This window comes from Mastacembelus armatus, chromosome 11 (assembly GCF_900324485.2).
Source record: "Mastacembelus armatus chromosome 11, fMasArm1.2, whole genome shotgun sequence".
In the NCBI taxonomy this organism is placed as follows: domain Eukaryota; kingdom Metazoa; phylum Chordata; class Actinopteri; order Synbranchiformes; family Mastacembelidae; genus Mastacembelus; species Mastacembelus armatus.
In genome coordinates this window covers 7291713-7316677 of record NC_046643.1, presented here as the reverse complement: position 1 = coordinate 7316677, position 24965 = coordinate 7291713, and the positions used below count along the sequence as shown (strand labels likewise).

Sequence of the window (24965 nt, the reverse complement as noted above, 5' to 3'; positions counted from 1 at the left end):
AAAGCCCTGTGTCAATCTATGTGTCTGTGCATGTCACTATTTCCCACTTAGAAAAGCACAGACTGATGTCCTAACGATAAGAAAATCTTCTTTAAATTTCCATCTTGATCCAAAAATCAACACAAGACAGAATTAAAGAGCAGTGTTTCCAAACAAGCACAATGTGGCTGCTAATGTATGACCCTCAACTCACCTGAACATTGTTCAGAAATAGTCATCCTGACTTATCTTTTAATAGAGACAGAAAATGATCCTATTGATAGCAGATTGATTTTGTGTTTAGATGAGCCATTTGAGATTTCTTTCTTTAAAGATTCATTTCTGGCCACTTGGAGGAAACACAACAATAACATGCACATATATAACATTATAATGTCATTAGCCTTAATTTGGAGTCATGTTTCTGCCCACTTGCTGAGTCTCAGATCCTTTTTGCAACTTTTACCAACTCACAAGGGACATATCTCTCCCTTCAGTTGCTAAAAGCTTTCCTACGTTTACCTGCTAGTTGCAAACTGCATGTCTGTTATTTTGGGCATGCTATGACCAATGTGGGGCCTATGATACACGGTAACACTCGGTCACACACACATGTGACCACTATGTGGTGAGTGTGAACCAAGAGGGTAGATTTGTGTGCCACCAAAACAAGACAATCAGCTCTAAGATGCTAAAAGTAAAGCTAATGGGAACTGGAGCATCAGGTCTGTGACAGCTTTCACAGTGATCAATTGTTAGTAGTGTGTTAATGATATTACAAAAAAAAAAACAAACATTAAATGTGTGTGTGTTCATAAGCACTTTGTACAACTAATTTTGTATTGAGTTTTGTCAAAGAGAATAGTCTCTACTGATCTTATGTTATTGAGCTTTAAAATCCTTTAAATTTCATTAGCTGCTATTCACTTCCATTTCATTCAATCTCAAAACAAATGATAATTTAAATCTACAGTTTTACATATTGTCACACTGGATAACATATCAGCTGAATACCTAAAATAAAAATAAAAAACCAAGTATAAAGCAAATGGTCCACTCACCTTTTGCAGGAGCCTGGTTCTGAGGTGCCAGTTTGGCATTTGTCATACCAGCACCAGCACCAGCTCGATTTAGTCCATTGCTGATGCTTTTCTTCCTCCGGCTCCCCTTTAACCAGCTGAAGGCCTGTCCTAGAGAGCTGCCAGGCTTCCTCTGCCCACGCTGAATCCTCGCCTCCCGGGCTAAGATCTCACTGATGTCCCTGGGCACCAGGTCACCCGTAGACCTCCTCCGGGACATCCTAGAGGTTGGGCCTAGGAGCTGAGGCCTGGTACCTCCACCTAGATCAGTTTCCCTAGGAAACAGGTTGCACAATCTGAAATTCTCCCTCCTTTGCACTGTTTGATTAAGCCCTATGTCCCTCTTCGACCTCTTCTGGTGTCTCAGTTTTTCCTGTCACCACCTGGGACAACAGTGAGATCAGCAGGATGACAAAGAGCGAGACAGAAAAACAGAAAGAAAGCTAAAAACAAGAGGAGGGCAGAGTGACATAAGAAAGCTGGAACAAGATGAAGAAAAACAACAGACAGAACAGGGAGATTAACTGGCAAAATCCAAACTCACATATGATTAATACAAAATGGGAAGGTAAAAAAGTGAAAACGAAAGCAGAACAAGATAAAAAGAGACTGTTAATTTATCATGAGCATTCCTGCATTGTTCACTCGTCTGCCCCCCACTCTCCCCTTTTCTATTCTTTCATTTTTGTGTATGTAGAGGAGAAGCTCCAGGGAGGAAAGCTGGACCTCTGCTGTATGTGTGAGTGTGTGTGTGTGACATGTGGTTCACATCAGCAGAAAAGTGTATATGGGTGAGTTAGAAAAGAGAAAGGAGCTTAATTCAATAAAAGTAGGAGTGGAAAATACTTTGAATCCATACTCTTTACAGAAACATGCAAAGAACACACATGGACACGATGCAGTTCCTCTACATGTTGTCACATTAGCAAACAATGCAAAATTACACTAAAATTTTCAGGCATAACTGTATGCAACTTACTCAGCGAGCGTGCTGTCCTCTCCTCTGCTCCCTCTTTTCGCTCAGCCTGAGAACAGCCTTGTAGAGTGTATGTGTGCGTGTGCGTGTGTGTGTAGCAGCGTGAATGAAGCGCCATGCTCTCTGAACAGTCCCTCCCCTCCGTAAGAGCCAGCCTCTCCTCCCACCTCTCTCAGTGCTGTAAGGAGTTGGCCACACCAGTCCAGTTAGTTCTCCTCACATTTCAAACATTTACATAAAAGCCAGCATTTGGCTTTAGTTTTAATATTATTAATACCATTACCACACTGTTGGCTTTACTGTTGTGTTTTCTTCTGGCCACCTGTGAATCAGATGCACAGTCATAACAGTCCCTCAGGATGGGAACCCCTGGGTCAAGAGGCATCATGGTACCTAGGAAAGAGAGTAGGAGTACAGTACGATAAATCTGATGGTAAAGTTTCCTGGGAAATTCCAGTCAGTCCAGTGTTAGGGGGTAGCCTTGCCAAAATGAGGAGGTCCAACTGTTTTTCTGCAGATAAAAGGGAGTGGCTCTTTCTTGTTACTGTGCAGCCAGGTAGAAGCCTAATACCCCTTATCAAACATGCCATACACACTGTTAGATCCACAGTTAGGGTGAACCGCTAGGGGCCAGTTATCTTTAAGTCTTGTCAGGTTCTACCCGACTTTAAAAAAGAGCATTGATTTTCATATTGCACTGTGGTGAAGACAAGACAAGCTCACATCAGCGTGTGTGTGTTTGTGTGTGTGTGGGTGATGGTCGATGCTTGTCAGAGGTGGATGGAGTGCAAGTGTGTCGAGGGACTGGCTCATCTGGTTTGCATGTGTAAGGGGTCTCACTGGGGTAAGGAAGGAGAAACAGGTGGAGCTGGGAGGCGTTACAGCCTTGGGGGAACAGACTGAGACACACCTGCGACTCGTCTACAGTACAGTTTGTCAGTCAGCAACAAGGGTCTTGATTCGGGTAATGGCATATTTTATGTTAATGAAACAACACAGCATTTTGTAATAATTGTAATATGTCTACCCAAAGAATGTAGACCAAATATATATGTTTTGTGAAGGAATAGGCCTCTTTCAGCTACCACAAAGAACTGCCAAAACCCCTACACCATCCTTTGCCTCTCAATGATAAGTACCTATCTTACATGATATATTACACATCTTCACAGTCACAGTCTGTCTCGTATAGTCATTGGGCTGTGGGTCACATTCTTCATTTAGCTCCTGAGATGAGACGGTGAAATTAGCTGTCATCTGGGATCCCTGATCCCTGGGCTAACTCTGGCATCTGAACTAAAGATATCAGTGTCAGTCAGAGTTTTGAGAGAAATTACATACTGTATGGTGCCGATATGCTGTCCCTTTAATTGCTATTCATCTCTCAATTACATCATATACCGTCAGCATTACTAGTCAGCAGCATCTTTCTATATCTGAGCAGCAAGAAAAATGGAAAACAATAAGGACCATCTTCAAGCAAGAGTAGATTAACACATGTGGAAGGAATCTATTTAATATATAAAATATTATGTCAGACCTAGATCATGTGCCAGATTGCCTTTATCCCCTTAAGATCTAAAAGCTAACTTGCTTTTTCACCCAAAAATATGACCTGTTGAGCAGCTATGAATGTGAGATGATTCATGATGTCTGTGTGTGTGATGAGGTTTTGGCTGTTGTGTGTGTGTGTGTGTGTGTGTGTGTGTGTGTGTGTGTGTGTGTGTGTGTGTGTGTGTGTGTGTGTGTGAGAGAGAGAGAGAGGTGGGGGAATCCGTACTGTATGCATGTACTGGTGCATTGGGAGGGGTTTAAATGAGTCACAGTTTAGTTCACTCATGCCTAACAGACTGAAATGTTTTAGCGTTGCCATGGCAATACAATAGAAAACAGCCACCCTCTGTATGTCTGTAACGGAGCTGCAGCATGTCTGCAAATGTGTGTGTGTGTGTGTGTGTGTGCAGTAAACGGTACAAAATCATTAACCGCTCGAACACTATGAGCTCACTGGGGAATTTATCACCAGTCTTCCCCAACTTTGTTTTCTTCTGCTTGTGTCTTTCTTCATTCCTACTTTTCTATCTTAACTGCCATAGCTACATTTTCAGACATTTGTATTTACGTGCACACACAATTCCTCTTCCAAGACTTCCTTTCTGTAAGACAGAAGATTAAATAGAATCTGTTGCGGATATGTGAATGTAAAAGCTGCCGTAAAAGAAGGCAGTATTTTGGGATTCTGTATGTATATTCAAGGTCAAAACAGATACAGAATACATAAAATACCCACATACTATTATCTCATTTGGTCGATCCACTCATTTAAACTGTCAGTACATGTATATGTGTACGGTTATACTTAGGCACAGGGATGCTTTAAGCCAAATGCTGATGTCAGCATGAGAACAGGCTCACAGAACTCATGCTGATGTTTAATAGATATCATGTTTACTGCTTCCAGTGGTGGAAGAAGTACTGAGATCCTTTACTTAAGTAAAGTCAAGAGGCTTAGTAATACTCTAAGTTAAAGTAGAAAAAGTATTATATTCGCCTCTGAAATGTAGTGAAGTATAAAGTAGCAGTAAATGGAAATATTCAACTAAAATAGAGATAACTCTAAATTGTTAGTAAATGCTAACATTTACTACTAAGCAACAAACAAAATATAAAACTGATGCTTTGCAGACATTTGATAATAAAGAAACCAAAATATTACACAAATAAGAAATTTGACGTGATGATGGCACTAACAAAAATGATTTACATTAAATAGAATTCATCCTGTGGAGAACATTGATGATTTGTGTGCCAAAATGCATGTCAACTCAAAAAGTCAGAGGATCACTAGAATCATTAAGATCTGCCTTCTGTGCATCATAAATGGTCCAGCAACCCATCCAATAGTTGTTGCGATACCATCACATGCATGAAAAGTCACAAATCATTCATGCTTACTAATTTATAATGCTTCTCACAAGGTCCAATACAACCTGTAACAAAAAGATAGTTGATGTCTGTATAAGTTGTCTGACCTATTTTTAATCTTGCCACGATAAAAACAAAAATCACATCAACCTTTAAGTAGTAGTTGTTTTATATTATGATCCTTAAAGTAAAATGGGATGAATAGTTTATACATATTGATGTAATTTTCACACTAAAAGGTGATTGGTTCCCATATTTACTAATATGATTTTAATATAATAATATCAACACATGGCAGTGGCACTGACAGTGTCCTGTCACACACACAGACAGCAATGGCTTTTTCCTGAATGACGTGTAAATGGTGTGTTCAGAGTGACTGAACAGAGGCTGAAGGCAGAAAATCCATACTGCCGGTTGGGATAAGCCCAGCTTTCTCGGAACAGCATTATCATTCCCGACCTGCCTTTGTCCTGCAACAGACGCATTCTTTCTGCACTGACTGCTTCTCTCAGTCCATTTCCCAAACAAAAGTATGCAACAGTGAAAGCAGATCAAAAAGCACCAAACCTGGATTGAAATGATGTGCTAAGTTGTGTCATTCCATTTCTGTTTAACACCCATGTTTCTGTGTAGATATGCATTTCTAAGAACAAGTGAGTAACTATATGCACCAGAAAAGAACAAAGCTTGCCAAAATTACGTTCCATAGTCCACTATTTATAAAAGCAACCAACTGAGAGGATGGGAGGGGTAGAGAGGGAGCTGAGTTAGAAAGAGAAATGAGGACAGAGAGAGAGATTCGCAGCATGTAATAACAGCTTTAGAGCAAACAGTTAGAGGTTCCAGGTTGATATTCAGCTGTGAAACACACAGAGGGGATTCCTCTGTGCAACAGAGGCAGCTTTGTCTCATCGGCCTGTAACTAGAATAGACGCTAGTCTGTCAGCAGTGTCTTCCAGCTGAAAAAGTGGTATGGAAAGAGGAAAGAACAAAAAATAAAATGAAGCAGTTCAAGAGTAAAAAAGTGCAAAGCAACAGAGGAGGTAAAAACAATGCTCTGATCCCCACTAGTCTCCAGCTGTCCCTGTCCAGGCATGTTGCTGACCTTCTTTCTAAATGAAGCCGCTCACTGTCCCTACCACATTCCTCTGACCTCCCTCACACAGACACACAAAAAGACCAGGCTACAGTATAAGGCTGTGAAAGCAGGAAACAGGTTGCCATTTAATTGCCTTCCTTAGAGACAGAGAGAAAGTAGAAGAAATATGGTTGAGTCATGTCTCTGGTGACAGTGTTAAGTGGGACGATGAGTAAAGATTATGGGTTGAACCTAGCTCTAAAAACGAAGTTGTCAGAGTTAGCTGTTGTTTCTTTTATGGTGCCTTTGGGGAACAATCTGGCCCAAGTGCCAGAAGGCTGAAGGAGGGTCATTTTCTCCTTGAAACACTGCAGTTTGTAACTATTGATGTTACTGCACTGTCATTGCTAAGGACAGGTGTGTAAATCATTCTCAGAAAATATGCAGCCATACTAGACACACAAATACACTTTATCCACAAATGTTGCTGTGTGCATTAACATATTGTGAACTATGTTCACTGCTGTCACTAATGACCTCTTCTTGACCGTGTCCTGCTCAGAAGCTGCCTCTAAGCACATATTTCTATTGGCTGTGGTGCTTTGACCGATGATGTATTGACCATAGATCAGTGTTTCTATCTGTCTGATATTATTCAGGGTTTGTCTTTCCCTGGGCAAGTTGGTCTGGTCTGTTGCTTCAGGTTGACTCGAACCTTCCTGGACAAACATAAACAGAAATCATTTAAATAAAGTGAACTTTAAATGTTATGAATGACCTGTGATCAGCTACTCTGGTTCCTTGTGATTTCACTAAAAGATGAAATAATAAATCTCAGTCAGACCAAACATACAACATCCTGCATGTCCAATGTTCACAGTCCAACTGTCTTCACAGTGGACAGTCAAGTACTTCTCAGAAACCCAGAGCAGTCAGAGCCAAAACACACTGGCTGCATACAGAGACATCTGGTCAGTAATGGAGACAAGTATTGAGATACACGTACAGATTTATTGACACAATTTGCCTAAATAAAAAAAACATTCAGAATCGTTTGGGCTTAAATTCCAGATATTTTTTATTTGCTTTGTGTTTTATGAGGCTACAGATGTGCATTGTTTTATTGTTGTATTGTGTTTTATTGTCCTACAGCGTTCTGTCCACATGCGTTTTTGTTAGTATGTGTTGCATATAACAGCCTAACTGAATAAACCAAAACCTAGCTAAGGTGTATAAACCTATACTCTATTCAACATTCAAGGCATATATGTATTTCTCTTCTTGTGTTTTCTGTTCTTCTTCTCTGTCAACATTAGACACATCCTTTCTGTTTTTACTCATCATATAAAGTACATAGTCTCACACTTTCCATAACAACGCTGCACATAACAGTGAACAAACTGACTGCAAATTAAAAACTGTACCATTATGGTTACACTAAGCCATCCCTGTGTTCTGCTGTAAACTGTGTTGTACATGTACTATACATCCCATTATGCAACATCAGGGTGGTTCAGGTACAAAAAAAAAAAAAAAAAAAAGGATCATATTATGATAAGGCTGAACTGCTCCTTTAGAAACACAACATGAATATTTTTGCAACGGGAATGCCTGAGAGGGTGTGGTTGCTGCTCGGTTGTTTAGAACTGGACAAAAACACGCCACAGCTTTCCATCCATCCATACAGCCATCCCTCTTTCTGTCTCTGTTTTTCTTTGTCTCCATTTGCAGAGGAACTAAGTGTCTGTTTTCACGCTCTCCGGGGGGTCGTTTAAATGAGGCAATGACGTCACAGACAGGAAACCTGAGGTGACCTCTGTTGAATCTTTATTAAAATAACAGGCTTGGCACTCGCACATCTAATTAAGAAAGCTGAAAACAGAGCAGTGGGTCTCTGATAAAACCCTTTGCGAAAACAAAAGGGACTAAAAACATTTGTGCAGTCTAAGGTTTTGGGACAGAGAATGATTTTTGTAATTTTTGTCACAAAACATGTTGCTTTTCCTAAGTAAACTTCACATTATTTACTGTAGGACCTCAGACTAACATTTATACTACACCATTACATGTCTTGTAATGTCAGTAAACCGCAGCTCCTTTACAGGAAGCACACACACACACATGCATATGAACTGTACACACACTAGATAGTGACTCAGAGCAGTCACAACATTAACTCTGTACACTACCAGTCAAAGGTTTGAACACACTTCCACATTCAATTCAATGTCTCTCCAAACTTTTTATTGTAGGTTTGGGTTAGGAAACAAGCGTCAGGTGAGCAGAGTGTCCCTTTGGACCTTTCAGGATAGATCGCTGTGCTAAAAACGGCACCAGTAAGAGCTGGTGGCACAGAGGAATGCTACAGTTTATACTGACTAGTGTGGTGGATAACATGTTGGTGTACTTTCTGTGAGATCCTTGTATACAATGTTGAAAGAAGACTACAGCCTACAGTCTACAGCCCTCACAAGCTGCTCTGTGAACCTGTAAAGTGCTGTTTTGAGCTAAAGGACAACACATCTTATGATACATTTCCACCAAAATTTCAAGGAACATTAGTGTCCCAAGAACTAATTTCCAGAAACTTTTCCAGGGGTATAAGTTCTCCCAGTAGATTGTGATTTGTGTTTCCACAGCAGGGCCAAAGCCCGAGGAAGATTAGGCAAATTCGTTCTTAGAATTTAGACCCTGGGTCTTATAGTAGAAATGCATATAGGGAACTGAGTTCCTCAAAAGGCTCCAGAGGAAAGTTACTGAGATTTCCCCTGAAACAAAAAATGCCATGTCTCTACAAAGTCCAATCTTAATCCACCCAGTAGTTGCTGAGATTCACAGACCATGTGACATAAAAAGCCCAGCATAGCTACACTGCCATTCCTAAACCAATGCTGCTGTTGGGGCTAAAACCTGCATTAACATATCCTAAAAGAAGGTAACAAAGACACCTGGCTCCTGTGACACCAAATCTGAAGCCTCCCATCGCTACTGACACAACTGAATTCCTAGAAAGTTCCTGAAGTAATAGGAATTATGTCGAACAGTTTCCAAAGCCTCTTATCAGATGCATGTCTTTGTTGAGATATAGAGGCTACAAGAGGCCTTCACTAAATAAAAACAGAGATGCAGCTTCCCATTCACACAAACAGCTTGTTAAATACATGAACAAACAGCAAAACACTTAAGTAATCCAAGCTATTTCGATTTGCTTAGTTATTTATAGATCAATATTGAATATCTCCATGTTCTGTATCCACACTGTGATTTTCACTATGACTGACAATGTGTGATCTCAACCCTGTCAGCTGGTCTCATCTCCCCTTATCAGCTTCTGTCATCTGACGTGCCTTCATGGGAACTGGCTATGACTGTGCACTACTATAAAGGTGATACAAAGCGCTGTGGGAACACGCTATAGCTGCTCTGTGTCTGTCATCTGTACATGAAGGAAACAAACTTAATCCAGAACAGTGGAAAAACACACTGAAGGAGAACATACCCCCATCTTCCACTACATTATATTAAGTGGTCTCTTAAAGCCATGAAAAGCCAACTGGTACAAACACTGGATGACTGTTGACAGTTAGAAGACGGCGTCTGACAATTATCTAGCAGAGACAGTCTCTGTTAAATAAACACTCAATAAGGTCACTGTCATTAAAACACACTTAGCCATAGTGCAACATTACAGTACATGTGTAGTGTGACAGACAGCAGGGAAGAACAAAGTGACAAAGTAAAAGTCTGTCTTCTAAATTACTTTATACTTTTATTTCTTAATAATCCTCTTGAACTGATAGTGTAACAATGGTGATTTTGTTAGGCACTATTTTATGAACTATTATTTATCATAACTGCTATTCTGCAGTGGTGCCTTAACTTCACATTATTTTAAAATTACATACGGCAACAAAAACAGATAATCCGCTTTATTAAGCTTTACTAACCTAAGCAACATTATTGTCAGATGCCATCGTCTTTCTGTAGGTAGTGTTTCGCACTGTTTGTGAGTCAATTTAATGGGTGGCAAAAGAAGGGAAACAGGAGGAAGAGGAAGACACACTGACAGGATGTTCTAGTGAGTTTGGACAGTTCTGCAAATTGGAGCAGACAGTGAGAAACCCGTCCAAATGTCCAGCATATGGTCTGTCTCTGTGGGACATTCAGTCCTCGACTACAACACCCCCTCGAATATTTGGTTTCCCCCTTCTCCTACTCTGCACCCACGCACACACACAAACACAAACACACAGATGATCTCTGAATAGTCTGACAGAAATTACAGATGAGAGACTGGAAACTGATGATTTTTTATGGTTGGCAAGTGAGGGAGAATCTCTCTGCAGATCCCAGTGGTTTTGTGGGTGTGCAGCACAACTGTGTTGAAATGGATAATCCCTGGACATAACATTACATAAATTATCATCTCTCTCTTTCCTCAAGACTAAACTTACCAAAACACAGAGACGCTCCGGTCAGCAAGGGTGAATTAGATCAACATTACATCTTTTCTTAAGCACAAAGGATGTGATCTTATCATGGAAACACTGAATCAGAATAAGATAACTATTTTTACAGGGTGCTAACTAATAAAAGCATATTTATTGAAAAGGTCATGTAAATACTCTAAAGTGAGGGTTTCATTAAGTTAATCCTGAATGTTTTGTTAATTTTTTAGCACAAACAGAAATTCATAATTCTGCTGCTATGTATCTATTTGTAAAGCAGGAAATAACCTTTAAACGAAAAAATTAACAAGGTCAACCAGGGCATTGAGACAAACTTCTATAATGTCTTTCTATAATGTTGTTGCTTTAAATCCAGTATTTACAGCCTAATCATGACTAATAAACCGCAACATTTATAGAAAATATAGAAGTGAACTGAAACTCTCAACACTGCCTTTCATATTCTGAGAAGAGTTAAACTGTGGGGCCATCTAGTGGTGATTTGTTTAAAAATGTGTGTAATATATGAATGTGTGATATAAATTATGAACATGCAAAAAATATCAGTATAACCCATAAATGGAATGACGAATGCCAAACCATTATTACCAAAGTCTACAAAGTGACTATAAAACCTTGGCTTTAGTAGTAACTGAGGACAAGTCAAAAAGAAATCTGCTTTTCACTTATCTTGTCTTTCTCAACAATCCAGTGTTTTCATCCTCTTTTCTCTTTTTTTCCCCCTTACTTCCCTGTCTCATGCATTCCTAACTCATCCTCCCTGCTCTCCTCACACAGCAGAGGATAGATCAGGGTGAGGATGAACCTTCGCCACTGGTCCATTGCTGGGGTCAGATGTTTAGGCGAAAACCAATCCTCTCATGGGAAGTGGCCAGAAAAGCGTGGGGGAGCTATTAAAAGACCTCTTGATAATGAGGAGGCAAAGATGTGACCGTGGAGCCATGTTCTCTTTCATCATAAACACATATGCACCAAAAACCCCTAACATCTATCTCTCAACAGCCATGATAAATGTTACCAGCTGTGTTTGCTCCAGGACCTCTGACATTACAGAAGTAAAAAGTTAAGAGATTTTGGTTCGCTATATGTTCTACTGACACAAGAAGTAATGATATTTCCAAGCTTTTCTTGAAACTAATCAGAAAATTCACACTGAATAATTTACTTAAATGTGGCACCTGATTCAGGAAAACACAAGTTTTCTCACACTATAGATTTATTACCCCATAGAGAACCTGTTGTCAGGTCCTTTTAGGTCTTTCAACAATTATAAAACTGAATTAGCTATAAAGTACATGTTGATGACATTCAAATTCCTAGATGTCGATTTTGGCAAATCCTTCATCTCTCTCAGGTTGAAACGGCCTGTCGCGGCTCCTCTTTCTCCCTGTCTAGTGTTTATTAATAAACCCAAACAGATTTGAAGTAGTCATGGTCTCACACAGATGGAGAGAGAGAGGGGGCTGGGTCAACCGTCTTTACCCCAATTCTTCTCTCAGTTCATCTGCACACACTGCTAACACTCGTTCCCGGCCGCTCACTCTGCTTTACCGTTGGAACATACACCTTTCAGCCCTTAGGACAAGAGGAAACAGTGTAGGGAAATATGCTGCAAGGTAAGTTAAATTAAGCTCTTCACATTTGAAAGGAAACAATTGTGACACTATTGGTTTGTGTAGCTTCAGGTTTCACACAACCTCTGGGTAAAAGCCATTTACAAGTAAAGGTCTGTCAGATTTGACATAAAAGAAATTGCTTTTAATTTTTTATTTTGTTATTGCTTTAACAAGAAAAGCCTGTTTAGAGTGGCCAGAAAATATAGGCCAGTGCTGCCTTTGGATGGTGAAGGTCTAAAGGAATGTGCTTTGTGCCCACGCCTGGCCTGCAACAAGACAGCTGGTCACTGTCTGACACACTCACACTGACACAAAACTAAAGGCAGAGCCAAAGATGGTCGGTGCTGTAGATTTTAATACAATCTTTGTATTATGTGACCTACTTTAAAACAAACACTAGAGCTGTTTGTGGACTTTTGTTGGAGGGAGTTCTGGCCAGGACACACCAACTATGAAATGTACTTCACACTTGTCTTCTTTGCCCTTTCTACATTACAAATCTATGTGATTACACTGTTGGCTTAATTTGATCGATTCACTCGGTGAGTCTCTGTACAATCTTGGCAAACACCTCAAAGGCTAAAATTACAGCTACAGTGTTCACCAAGGGATTGCAGATGCCCGTCTTTCGGCACATTGACTTGTTATGACAATCTTCTCTCTAAAATAATCTGTATAATGCCGCTTTGCCCCAGTGTCAGAGAAAAGCTGTTCATGTGTGTTTATATCAGTACTGTTGCTGTGTACATATGAAAGCATGACTTGGCTTGTTTGAGGTATGTGTGTGACCACTGCCAAGCTATGAGTTTGTGCCCAGGGCATCTAGTCTAAGGGGACAGCTGCTACTAGCATGCACTCTGCGAAACTGCGTCCTTGTCCTGCTCTACATACCCACGTGTGCTTAAGAGATCACCATAACTTACACAGAAATCTGGACAAAATGTTCATTCGACACCTCTGATGACATTTCATCAGCACTGTCCAGACCTAGAATTTGTGATATGCAATACAACTTAATATGTTTAAGCCCGGCTGAGTAACGTTTTCATCTGCTTTTCTCAAGGGATGAGACGGTTCTAAAAGACACACCGTCATCAAGAGACTACAAGAATTAGACTAAACCAATGGAGAACCTGGACGACAACACTTCATTTTGTGGGTTTGAGCCTCTTTTCATTAAAGAAGAGGAAGGGGAGACAGATATAACCCTCATGGAGCAGAGGAAATGCAACACAACACAATCTGGATTCACCTTCACAGAAACACAAATGAATCCATCAGCTTTAATCAAACCATACTTACAGGAGATGGATGACTTACTGAAGAGCTGTGAGGAGCTTACAGGTATCCCCCTTAGCTGTCCCTTCTCTGAAACTTGCACCAAACCAAGCATGAGCGAATCAACTCATGGTCAGAGCAAAGAGGAAGTTACAATGGAGAGCTATAGAGAAGCAAGTGTATCTCCCCAACCATACCTTTCCACAAGGTACATCGACACACACATGGATGGGGGAGGTGCAGAAGACCAACCAGCACAAGGCTGGTTACAAGGCACGGGCACTATTATCAACAGGTGTGGAGTGACCACAACTAAAGTTACTTGCCAGAAAGATATGCCTCTCACTTCAGCAGGCAAGAAACTGAGTGAAACTATGGTGGAGTATGAGGGTCAGCTGTTAGGGATGTTAGCTATGCTGGAGAATTGTATGGAAGAAGCTGGAATAGACTACGAGCCACAAGACCGGGCCTCAGATGCAAGCCAAGAATATGTACATATTAGGAAGAATCCCCATCATAATGGAGGTACAACACTGGTGCCTGTTCAGCCAGAGAGGCCAGCGAAGCTGGAGACCGAGTCAATGCAGATAGAGTCCTGGGCTGAGCAACATGCTGAAGGAGATGACATTTTCAAGAACAGCAGAAAGGAAGTGACAGTAGGTTCAGCCACAAAAAGAAGCCAGCACAATGCTTTGCTTGGCTGTGACAACATGGCTGATATCTCAATGGAAAGATATGTAAGGCCAGAGGATTTCAAAACAGACCAAGGGGTTCTTGATCAGCCATTATGGCTTTCAGGGCCATCAATGCCATTAGACAAAAGAAATTACTCAATGTCCTGTAAAGGGACAAAGACAGAATATATGTTTAATGGAGAAACAGAAACTAAAGGAGACATAACTGGGACTGAAGCAGATGACACTGAAATGCCAACTGAAGAAAATAACCAGCTCAAGATAGACACCGCTGATCTTAGATCAGGCATGAAAGAACTAGGGGAACTAGGGTCTCAAATGGAGAAGTCCATACAGGAGGTACAGCAGTTAGAGAAGAGAAGAAAGGAGCTGCTGGCAGAGGTGGTGGAGTTGAGAGGGGATAAAAACAGAGAGGTGACAGAGGGTAGCAATGAAGGGGAAGACGAGACAGAGGATCAAATGGATTGGCAAGTGGCAGAGCTGATGAATGTACTGAGGAGTGAGGAAGAAGGGAGAAGGGAGGAGAGGAAGACAGAGATACAAAGCCTCAGGGAGGAGAGGGCAGACGAGGAGAGGAGAATGTGGAAGGTCAACCTGGAGAGACAGGGTCTGCAAGACGAGCTGAGAAAGCTGAAGAGGAGGCTCCTCACTATGGCTAGGGACTGTGCTCATAGCCAGGCTGCCTTCAACAACCAACATCGTGCTGTGGAGCTGCTTAAGCGAGAAGAGGTAAGAAACCCTAAAGTAGATTTTTTTTTTTTTTAAATCTGTATTTCCAAGAAAACACCCACACATAAATTTCTTTTTTCAATTCTGCAGGAGAAGCTGCAGTCTCTCGTGCTCCAGCTCACAGAAGAGGGCTGTCAGCTCAAGTCAGCCCAACAACAACAGCTCTTAGAACTGCATGCACAGCTTCATGCCATGAGCTCCAGCCAGACCTCCAACACCCAGGAAGAGCTGACTGAATGCAGGAGGCACTCCTGTGGGGACATCCAACAGTATTTGCAGGGTGGGCTAAAAGCCCTGGAGTACAGGTGTCATCACTGTCCAACATTGGTTTTCACATAAAACCTTTATCATTTAGACACAGACTTATCTTTTAAAACATGCCACATTTTGCACTTTCAGTTATAAACAAATCCAAATCCAAATTCTAATATTTCAGTGCTGCAACAGCAAGAGTTACACAAAACATGTAGATTGTCCCTATTGTTTTCTATTTGTTGCACGTTTCAATTTTGGGTAGAAACGCATTAAACTTACAATGGTTGCCCTGGCCAGGTATGAACCCATCTTACTGGCGCTGCTGAAGAGAAAAGAGGCAACAGATGGAGCAGTGGTAAAAGCCAAGGAGCAGGCCCAGGAGCTCAAAGCCCAACTAAGACCCCTAAAGGAGGACATCCAAAAGCTGAAGCTGCAGAGAGCTTGCCTGGAGGAGAAACTCAAACTGATCCACATACACTGGAGAGAGGACGTGGGGCAGTACAAGGTGAGCAAGATAATGTGGTGTTTAAAACGCAGAAGATGGAAAGAAAAACTGCACGAAATGAGGTCAGAAGGAGCTGTCTTCTGAGAGCATGGGGGGTTGACATATACCTCTAGCTCAATTGTACACAAGTGAAATTGTGATGGTTTAATATAAAGCCCTGGAATTTTACCACCAATACAGGAAACTGTGTACTATCTGGAGGAGAGCAGCAGAGAGCTGAAGACTGAATTAAGGATTCAGAAGAACAAAACCAAAGAGACAGAGGAACTAAAAGACAGTCTCACAAAACAACTCCTCCTTTACAAGTAAGCTGTTAATCTCTTCTGTACCACACATGACACACACACACACACACACCCTCACACACACACACACACACACACACACACACACACACACACACACACACACACACAAGAATACATCCAATTAAAATATTCTTCTTACAGGGCTGCCATTGAGGACTATAAGTGTGACCATGAGAAGAAAACATAATTACAGGAAAAAATATATGACTTAACATAATTTTTATCCTCAACACAGCAAGCACTAAAGTTCAGTTAATGCACTTTGATAGAGAAGTTTTGTGTGTGTGTAGTTTTTGAGAACCATCTGTAAAGTCTGCTGTAGAAAGGTTTTTGTTATGAATAAAGGCTTGGTGCTCCTTGTAATCTGAATGCAAGTGATGAGTTAATGTCTGTTGCTAAAGAGCAGAGAGGGGTTTAGGGACTTATAAGGGCAACATGGCTGAAGACATAAACAATGGAACACGGAGTAACAGAGTAAGCTTGGGAGGCAGGATAGTACTAAAACATCACATGCATAAAAAAAAAAAAAAATGTGAGAGGTGTAATGTGGCTTCTTCCACTTGGTTGGTTTAGAAATACTTCCAAGCTTAAGACTCTGAGCCCATTGATAAAATATTTAGGTAACACACTCATATTGATAAATGTTGACAATACATAAAAAATAGATCCAAAGACTTGAAGAAGAAAGACATTTTATTAGGAATACATTCATTGTACAATTGCAAAAATACTGATTAAAGTAGAAAAGTTTAATCATACATCTGTATCTCAATGACAACATTTAAGTGATTGACGTATGACTGAGGTGAGGAGGGGTTGTGACCGCCAATGGACTATTCAACGACAGATTCATTACGAAATTCTATTTTGACTCAGAAAACAGCTGGTGTGTAAGTCAATGCTCTGAACACTGGTGGAGCACGAACTGCAGGAATGACCATGTTATGCATTATGACAAAACACTGGAAAGCATTTTACTTACATTCTCTACAACACTTCCAACATGTATGGGGGGAGTTGTTTACATTATTTAACAGCAGGCTATTATGATAGCACAGGTGTCAGGCTGTCAGTACGATCACCACCTTCTGTTTTAGCTGAGCATTTTATTTATCATGTAAAAAGCACTGGTTAAAACATGCTTGTTTACAAGAAAAAGCCAATTTAATTACAAAAATATGTCTTTTGTATGCAGTGTGAAAAAACTGGTGAAATTCTACAGGTATAAATTACTCAGTAAAAGGAGAGTTTTTTACTTTGAGTGCCATAGTTATACATGATTCCTCTTTCTGGTATTTACAGTGATCAGCAGAAACAAAACAGTGTCCTACCGGTAAAAGGCGGGGGGAAAGGTAACTGCATGGAACGTCTGATGTATCAGTTTGTGATGAGGTTGTAGGTTACGATGTTGCGGCTTCAGGGTCTGTCGCACCATCAGGATCTTCATCATTATATATGTTCTCAGCCTGTAAGGACATTCAGCATGTCAGATATATTTACCAGTCACTTTTGGATTGCTAGCTTTCAGTTCAGTGTTACAGGAAATACAGAGGTTTTAGAAATTTTATTTACCAAGTAAAGAAAATATATACACACCTGAGTTAGTATGTTCACCATTCTAACAACTTTTTTTTCCATCTTGCCAGACATTTTGCTTTGACTGAAGCTCTCCAAATGTAAATTCCAAGAATGAAACAAAATTGATTCTGACTGAGTTTTTTGATAGTTGTTTGATGAAATGTCGAAAGATCTCATCACATGAGAAATCATTCATTGCTGCTTGATTTGACACGTTAGAAACGCAGGACTCTGAAAGAAGTTGCCTGATGTCTGTGACCTTAAAATATTGTTGAAATTCTTATGTTGTATATTGTCTTAGGAAAACTAATAATACAATACAGTACAAAAAAAATACAATTATGCTCTCTGCCTGCCTATAGAACATATGCTTTAATAAAATGTGTCTTACCATTTGCCAGACTTGCATGATATTGTCTTCAGACACTGAGCAGATGACCCAGGGCTCATTGGGGTTCCAAGAGAAGTCTGAGATCTTGGCTGTGTGGCCTCCATGAATAAACTAGTAGAAGAAAGGCCATTAATCTCATTATTATGATACAAGACAATGTTTCTAATTATAATAAGGCACATATGCTGAAGATCTGCAGGCTTCAGTGAGACTCACCAGCAGCTCAGGAGGGCCATCCTCTGCATCTTCTGGGGACTGTTCCTCCCCGATTTTACTACAGAAAGACAGATGCAGTTTTGATGCAGCTGCAATTGTGTCACAATTCAAACATGCAGTGGCGGTGTTTTTAAAAACAGACATTTCCAGTGACTATGATGATTGTTCTGCAGCATACCATCCCATCTTTAAACAGTATCTGTATTCCCTGAGGACGATTAATTAGCAGGCAAATAAAAATAATGGAGCGGGAAAAATATGCACACGAGACGTTTGGCTGTGGTCATTTCAATACAAACTAAAACACAAATGTCTGATGCACCATGGATGAAGGTGCAATAATATGCAGCTGAGTTCAGTGGAAAATGTTACCTGAGGTCCCACACATTGAGGCGACGGTCTGTTCCGCTGGATGCCAGTATGGTCTCATTATGAGGTGACCATTGAACCTGAAAGAGCCAGTAACAGAACTCAAACCAAGTCAACCTGAAGAGCAACACAGTTATACAGTACAATACCAACACACTACTCAGAAAGACTTTGTCTGGAACATTTATCTCAGAGTCCCTCCGTTTGCTTAGTAGGTTTTGATGCTTCGTATGTATCAACTTTTTGACTTACACACGAGAGATTCATCAAAGCACCGGAGATGACGTGTAAGAATGCAAGAGATCACAATTTATTATTGCAATGAGATCTGAAGTCCATCTACTGTGTTGTAGCTGACCGCTCAGATGTTCTGATATTTTAATTTCAGTGATAATTAACTCACCTGAAAGATCTCATCTTTGTGTGATTCAAAGGAATGCAGCTTCAGTTTCAGGTTTCTCAAGTCCCAAAGAGCAACAGTCTGAGAGGCAGAGACAGATATTACACACACCTGCCAGCTTTTTCTTCAGCTTTGCAAAAACACTGCAGCTAAATAGTGAGTGTTAAAATGGCACAGAATATTGCATTACCTTGTCTGCAGAACCAGTGGCAAGGATGAACTCACTGTAAGGGTTAAATGACAGGCAGTTGACCTCTGCTGTGTGGGCGTCTACTGCATGGCTGGGCTTAGAGTTGTTGGTTGAACGAGTGTCCCAGCTGAGACAAAAAGCAGGGTGATGGTCATTTTTTCCATTAGCTGAAAAATTATCGCTATCTATGGAGCGTGCAAGATCACATAAATTTTCAGGTGAACTGATTCACCACACCAGCACATCTGATTTATTGAGATTCTTACATCATGAGTTTCTGGTCATCTGCTACAGATCCAAAGAGTGACTCATGAAGCAAGTGCCAGGAAACATCTTCCACCACAGCAGTGTGACCAGTGAAGATTGTCTTTGCATCTATTACCTTCCCCTCCTTTGGTGCAGCACTGATGTCCCACAGACAGACTGTCTACAGATTAAAGAAAGATGAGACATAAAACCAAAACAAATGTTACATACATTACAAAAAATACAGACTTATATAACCTATAGTACCGTCTTTGGGAACAACACTGAACCTTAAATTGCTTTTAATGATGAAGATACCACCTTTCATGGCAGTTATATGTGAATGAGGCATGTAAATTGTTTTGGACAATAGCATTGTATAAATACAGCTGTTTTTTTATATCACATGTTTAAACAGGTCCTAATTTCATGAAATGCGTCCCTGTCGACCCAAACAATGGGAGGTTGCTTGACAATACTTCCAAACAATGAGGCTTTACTGTTCTCTTACATGGTCATCTGATGCACTCAGTAGAGAACCAGAGAGATTGGGATTCCAGGAGAGACCATAGCCTTCTTTCTGATGACCTTTGAGACGCAGATCAGGGTGACACTCCCCAGAAACATCTGTGGACAACAAAATGATTGCCAACGGTCTGTTTCTTTCACAGCACAAAAAAAACAGTATACAAAGTAATGATGATATGTTATACAAAATATTTCTCAGTAGGTCAAAGTTACCTATTCCCCTGCTTTAATTTCAAAATGTGTTCAACAACTTGCCCCTTTCCCCACATAAACACAGCATTGTCTTTGTGAGATCTGGGTTACCTGGCTTGGAGGGGTGCTTCGTATAGTCAAACACTAGCACATCTGAAGTGGGGGTCTTGGTGGCAATGATGCAGGGATTCTGTGGCATGTAGCGGGCGCGATTCACCTCTCCTTCATGATTGATCTTAATTTCAATCTCGATTTTACCACTCACTGACCCGAAGCCTCCAAATTCTACAAGGAAATACAAGGAACTGCTGTATTCATATAGATTCATAGTTCCCTATAAAAACAACTGTTTTCACTGAAAGGCTTCTAAACTCTTAGAAAAAATAACAATTTCTATGACTGTGTGGCCATGAATAAGAGTAGTATTATTGCATGCTACCTGTCATTTTGAAATACACAAACGTCATACAAATAAAAAGACAGTCTACCTCCTTTTTCACTGTCATAATGTGAGGTGTCAAACTGGGCATCATCATTGGGCAGCTGAACGCTGGCAATGACAAGGTGATTCTGCTCATCGGATGTGTGAGTGCCCAGCACCAACCGGTGCACACTGTAATCCTTCCCTTCAGGCCTGAAAGGGGAAAAACGTTTTACCATTAATGTCATGTTGGAATACACATGTAAGAATAACTACTGCCCTCAGGTGTCAAAGTGTGTACCTAGAGACATCAGGCAGCCACTGAGCAGTGAGACTGGGCCACTCTAAAGCGTGGGTCATAACCAGGTCATAGAGGAAGGGGGTGTTTTTCTTCCAGATCTTGTACTCCTCATTTATCACCCTTTCCTCCACTGCATCATCAAATGCACCAGCTATAGTGTGGAACGAATGATAGTGATGAATGATTTGTAGTTTCACAACTATTTAAGTTTTCATTTACTTAGTTCAAACACTTGCAACAGGTGGCTGAGGTTGTCACTCTTTAATATTAGTGAAGTCGACACTTAAGACATTAATGGCAGCTGTGCCTTTTAAAGACGTCTTTTAGAGTAATCGATTAATACATTCCGTCCTCACTAGTGTTCAGTCAATAGCTGCATGGACTATGGCTATAATGTGTATGATTTTGCTACAGCATTAGCATGTCTATTAAATCTTAGACAGTTTAAGGGTAGATAATGTCAGGCTGGTGGCTGACCGACGACAAGAGAACATGAACTGTAAAAAATGAATTCAAGACGGCCACAAAACACACGACTCACAAAGAACATTTACCAGACTTCAATTGCTAACCCATAGCTACGGAGTTAGCAGCTAATAGCTAGCTAGCTAAACAAATATCCGATAACATTAACTGTACAGCGTTATGTGTAACTGACAGCAATGAAAACTTTTACTTTACCTTCCTTGTCCGCCATTGTGAATAACGTTATCTTAACAAGCTGTTGCACCCTACACCTAAAGCAAAATGCTATGCCCAGCCGCAGATCCTTGTCTCAAGTGCTCATCTGGTATGAAGCCAGACCCCCCAGTGCTGTTTAAAGAGCATGGACGACGCTAAGCTAACGGCTAAAAGCTAACAGCTAAAAGCTAACTGAGCAGCCTACTGAGACTTAGGAGCACTCTCGCGCAGTCCCGACGAGGGGGGCGGGACGTCTTTCCATCCAATCACAACGCAACAGCTGCGCACGTGAGTCAAAGACGTTCCCCGCTATATCTATATTTTAAAGTTATATGTTTGCAGAAACCTTTTAGGTATTCTTTAATTATATATTAAGAATCAAACTGTACCATTGTCGGTGTATAGGGGTATATAGCGTTACTCCATATATATATATATAAAATTTCCCTTCTCACCCCTATGGGTGGTGTGTGTGTGTGTCTTCCTCAATCTCGGGTCCTCTACCAGAGGCCTGGGAGTTTGAGGGTTCTTCGCAGTATCTTAGCTGTTCCTAGCACTGCGCTCTTCTGGACTGAGAGCTCTGATATTGTTCCTGGGATCTGTTGGAGCCACTCTCCCAGTTTGGGGGTCACAGCCCCGAGGGTGCCCATTACCACGGGGACCACTGTTGCCTTCACCTTCCACATCTCTTCTAGCTCTTCTTTCAGCCCTTGGTATTTCTCCAGCTTCTCATGTTCCTTCTTTCTGATGTTGCTATGACTTGGGATCACTACATCTACCACTATGACCTTCTGCTGTTTGTCCACCACTACTATGTCTGGTTGGTTAGCCATCACCTGTTTGTGAGTCTGTATCTGGAAGTCCCACAGGATCTTAGCTCGGTCATTCTCCACCACCTTTGGAGGTGTGTCCCATTTTGACCTTGGGACCTCCAGCCCATACTCGGCACAGATGTTCCTGTACACTATGCCGGCCACTTGGTTGTGGCGTTCCATGTATGCCCTGCCTGCTAGCATCTTACAACCTGCTGTTATGTGCTGGATGGTCTCAGGGGCATCTTTGCACAGCCTGGTGTGGTAGACCCCAGCCTCTATCGATCTTGTGCTCAGGGCCTGTTCTTGTGCTGCTACGATTATATATATGTATGTATATATATATATATATATTATTAAATCTGTCATTAATAAAGAGTAAGGCATACACCCTGGGGAGATCCCTAGTCTATCGCTGGGCTGACAACACAGAGACAAACATTCACACCTATGGGCAAATTAGATTATCCAGTTTACCTGTCTGTCCCTCCCACACATTATCTTGTAATGCATAGTAACAGCAAAGACCTGCTGTGTTTGCTCCTCTAAACCTTCAGCTGAGCTACAGGTGCATGACACACCCACATTACACACAATCTGCTGTCAACACTGAAGCAGAGCAAGGCTGGGTTGCGTTTTTCATGCTTAAATGACAACATAATAAAGAGCCCGCTCTTAAACTGAATGGACTGAATGTTCTAAATATATGTCCCAAGTGTAAATACAGTCAAATTACTAAAGTCTTCAATGTTTGAAGACTAAAGGGCCTTTAGTGAAAAGAGTGAAAGTGAAAAGATAATGCAGTTTATATTTCATCTTCACCTCTACATTCATGTCAAGTTAGTCCTTACAAACAGGCCTTTTCCCCTGGAGAACCAATGTCCTCTATAGAGCCATACAAAATAACAAGTACAGAGTGCGGTCAAATAGGATTTATTCTGTCATTTGAGGTCATTCAGGTGCCCAACACACCACAATGATTACAGGTCAGAGAAGAAGAAGAACCGGGGAACGAGGTTCAGCGTCAGAAGTCGGGCTCCAGCCGGGGCAGGACCGGGAGGATGAGGTTCCCAAACGAGGAGTCCTGAGTGATGAAGAAGCCGGACGAGTGGCCGTGAGCGTGCTGCAGGGCGGCCTTCTGCTGGGCGGCGATGTGCTGCTGCTCCGCGCTGTCCCTCACCTCCTTCAGGCTGGGTCTGGACGACAGAGGGATGTTGGCTCCGGGGCTGTTCATGGACTGGCTCTGCATCAGCCGCCTCTTCTCCTTGTCCAGCTCGGCCAGGATGGCCACCCGGGTCTTGTTCTGAAAGCCTTGTCCTGGAGGGTTGGCAGCCATGTCAGCTTAGCGGTCAGCTCCGGGGATATAGCCCCTTTACAGGTCCATGAAAGAGACAGCTAGCGTTAGTGTTTTATGAGTTCATCAAGATAATATCGCTGTAATATACAGACATGGATCATAACGAACCAGAACTGCCTGAAAACATGTCGGTGTTTAAATCACCGCAGGAATAAAAACACTTCCGGTTTAATGGCTCTGCTTTCAAAATAAAGTTAAAAATAAGCCTTCACTGTATTTATATAAACAATTTATATAAACATTAAGCCCACACGATCAGATTCATATTTAATTAATGATGCTACTAAAGGACCACTGGAAAGTACGTGTGAATGCAAGAGACTAAGCTGCTGTGAAACACATATAGTAAAGTAAGAAGTGATATTTTTAACAAATCAAACCTAACACTAGGTGTCAGTGGTGTACAATGAATACTGTGCAATGTATGACTGCAGTTAAACCACCTGTCAGCCCAGACTAGTTACTGGAGGTGAGAAGTCAGTGTGCCTTAGCAGTCAGTATATGCGCCTAATAATTTCCGTACATTATTATTATTAAGATTTAGTGACATAAGTAACCTACTTTTTGTTGTCTGCACGTGTCATTTTAATTTTACTTTATCTAATGTCTTCAAACCAGCTCTCATTCATAATTATTGTTTCTGCTGCCAAATTACTTTGGGTGACAGGTTTATGTATTTGAATTACTGGTTATGAGCAGGTGTTAGGATATTGCTATTTATCCACATGATGCAGTTATAAGCATAGATATAAATCCATTCTTCATTTTTTTTGTTTCAAATTGAATCAAGCTTGTGTTACACAGTTTCAAAAAAATACTAGCTCATTCACACTACACTTAGTAATTAGCATTTATTAATATCTTTTTCTGTCTCAAAGATTTTACTTAAATAACTACAAGACAGTGTACATAGTGCTCACTCCACTTACAGCCACAAATACCAAAAATATTTACAGGTTTTACATACAATATATACATATGCACAGGAGGCATGTACCCAAGGCTTCTGTGTGTATCTGTGAGATTAAAGCTCACACATTTGGCTACAGACTCGAGGGTCATGAGGGAATTTCACTGATAAGTGCAAAATAATACAATAATGCACTGACAAAATAAAACACAATGAAATTTACAGATGTACAAAAATTACAGAATCAGTGGGCAAAAATGGCACTGTGGTGGCATGTACAGTATCCACTACTAGGGATATAAGGAACAGCTAGGGAAAAATAAATTTTAAAATAAATGAATAACAAATGAAATATAATCATTTTCACAGTGGCAATCCAGTTGTCAGGAACATGTCAAACGTGTAACATTATGTATAACATATGACACTGTATGTACATATCTCCATATCAACGGATATGAATTATGTCAATCCTCGG

At 40.9% G+C, this 24965-nt stretch overlaps 4 protein-coding genes across 9 annotated transcripts in view; 1 reads left to right on the top strand and 3 right to left on the bottom strand.

Annotated features, from left to right (window-relative positions):
• Positions 1 to 5645, bottom strand: part of nhsl3 (NHS like 3) — a 36360-nt gene extending 30715 nt beyond the window's left edge. For 3 of the 4 annotated variants that reach the window (XM_026300276.1, XM_026300280.1, XM_026300278.1), the window contains exons 1-4: positions 5530 to 5645; positions 2318 to 2427; positions 2038 to 2212; positions 1041 to 1537 (exon numbers count right to left, since the gene is read on the bottom strand). In XM_026300276.1, coding sequence (XP_026156061.1) covers positions 1041 to 1278 — 238 coding nt within the window. In that variant the 5' untranslated portion in view covers positions 1279 to 1537; positions 2038 to 2212; positions 2318 to 2427; positions 5530 to 5645. The remainder of the gene's footprint in view (positions 1 to 1040; positions 1538 to 2037; positions 2213 to 2317; positions 2428 to 5529) is intronic. The other variant, XM_026300277.1, reaches the window with a different exon arrangement.
• A 6288-nt stretch (positions 5646 to 11933) lies between these two features.
• Positions 11934 to 18345, top strand: sync (syncoilin, intermediate filament protein). 2 transcript variants are annotated; one of them, XM_026300581.2, is made up of 6 exons: positions 11934 to 12125; positions 13189 to 14827; positions 14918 to 15132; positions 15380 to 15587; positions 15768 to 15892; positions 17198 to 18345. In XM_026300581.2, exons 2-6 carry the CDS (start codon positions 13250 to 13252, stop codon positions 17292 to 17294), a joined length of 2223 nt encoding a protein of 740 aa, XP_026156366.1. In that variant the 5' UTR covers positions 11934 to 12125; positions 13189 to 13249; the 3' UTR covers positions 17295 to 18345. The 2 variants fall into 2 exon arrangements, with proteins under 2 accessions (XP_026156366.1, XP_026156367.1); XM_026300582.2 differs by lacking the exon at positions 17198 to 18345 and adding an exon at positions 16037 to 16473.
• On the bottom strand, positions 16571 to 21633 carry rbbp4 (retinoblastoma binding protein 4). The gene is made up of 12 exons (XM_026300584.1): positions 21409 to 21633; positions 20728 to 20878; positions 20494 to 20639; positions 20117 to 20290; positions 19797 to 19912; positions 19306 to 19466; positions 19040 to 19166; positions 18853 to 18930; positions 18453 to 18529; positions 18081 to 18138; positions 17865 to 17975; positions 16571 to 17361 (listed from the first exon to the last, which is right to left on the bottom strand). The coding sequence occupies exons 1-12, from the start codon at positions 21422 to 21424 to the stop codon at positions 17296 to 17298; spliced, it is 1281 nt and encodes a 426-aa protein (XP_026156369.1). The 5' UTR covers positions 21425 to 21633; the 3' UTR covers positions 16571 to 17295.
• Positions 21634 to 23137: 1504 nt separating this feature from the next.
• On the bottom strand, positions 23138 to 23757 carry LOC113126465 (SOSS complex subunit C-like). Of its 2 annotated transcripts, none has more exons than XM_026300483.1 (2): positions 23722 to 23757; positions 23138 to 23590 (listed from the first exon to the last, which is right to left on the bottom strand). In XM_026300483.1, exon 2 carries the CDS (start codon positions 23554 to 23556, stop codon positions 23245 to 23247), a length of 312 nt encoding a protein of 103 aa, XP_026156268.1. In that variant the 5' UTR covers positions 23557 to 23590; positions 23722 to 23757; the 3' UTR covers positions 23138 to 23244. The 2 variants fall into 2 exon arrangements, with proteins under 2 accessions (XP_026156268.1, XP_026156267.1); XM_026300482.1 differs by having other exon boundaries at positions 23686 to 23755.
• Between the last annotated feature and the right edge of the window lie 1208 nt (positions 23758 to 24965).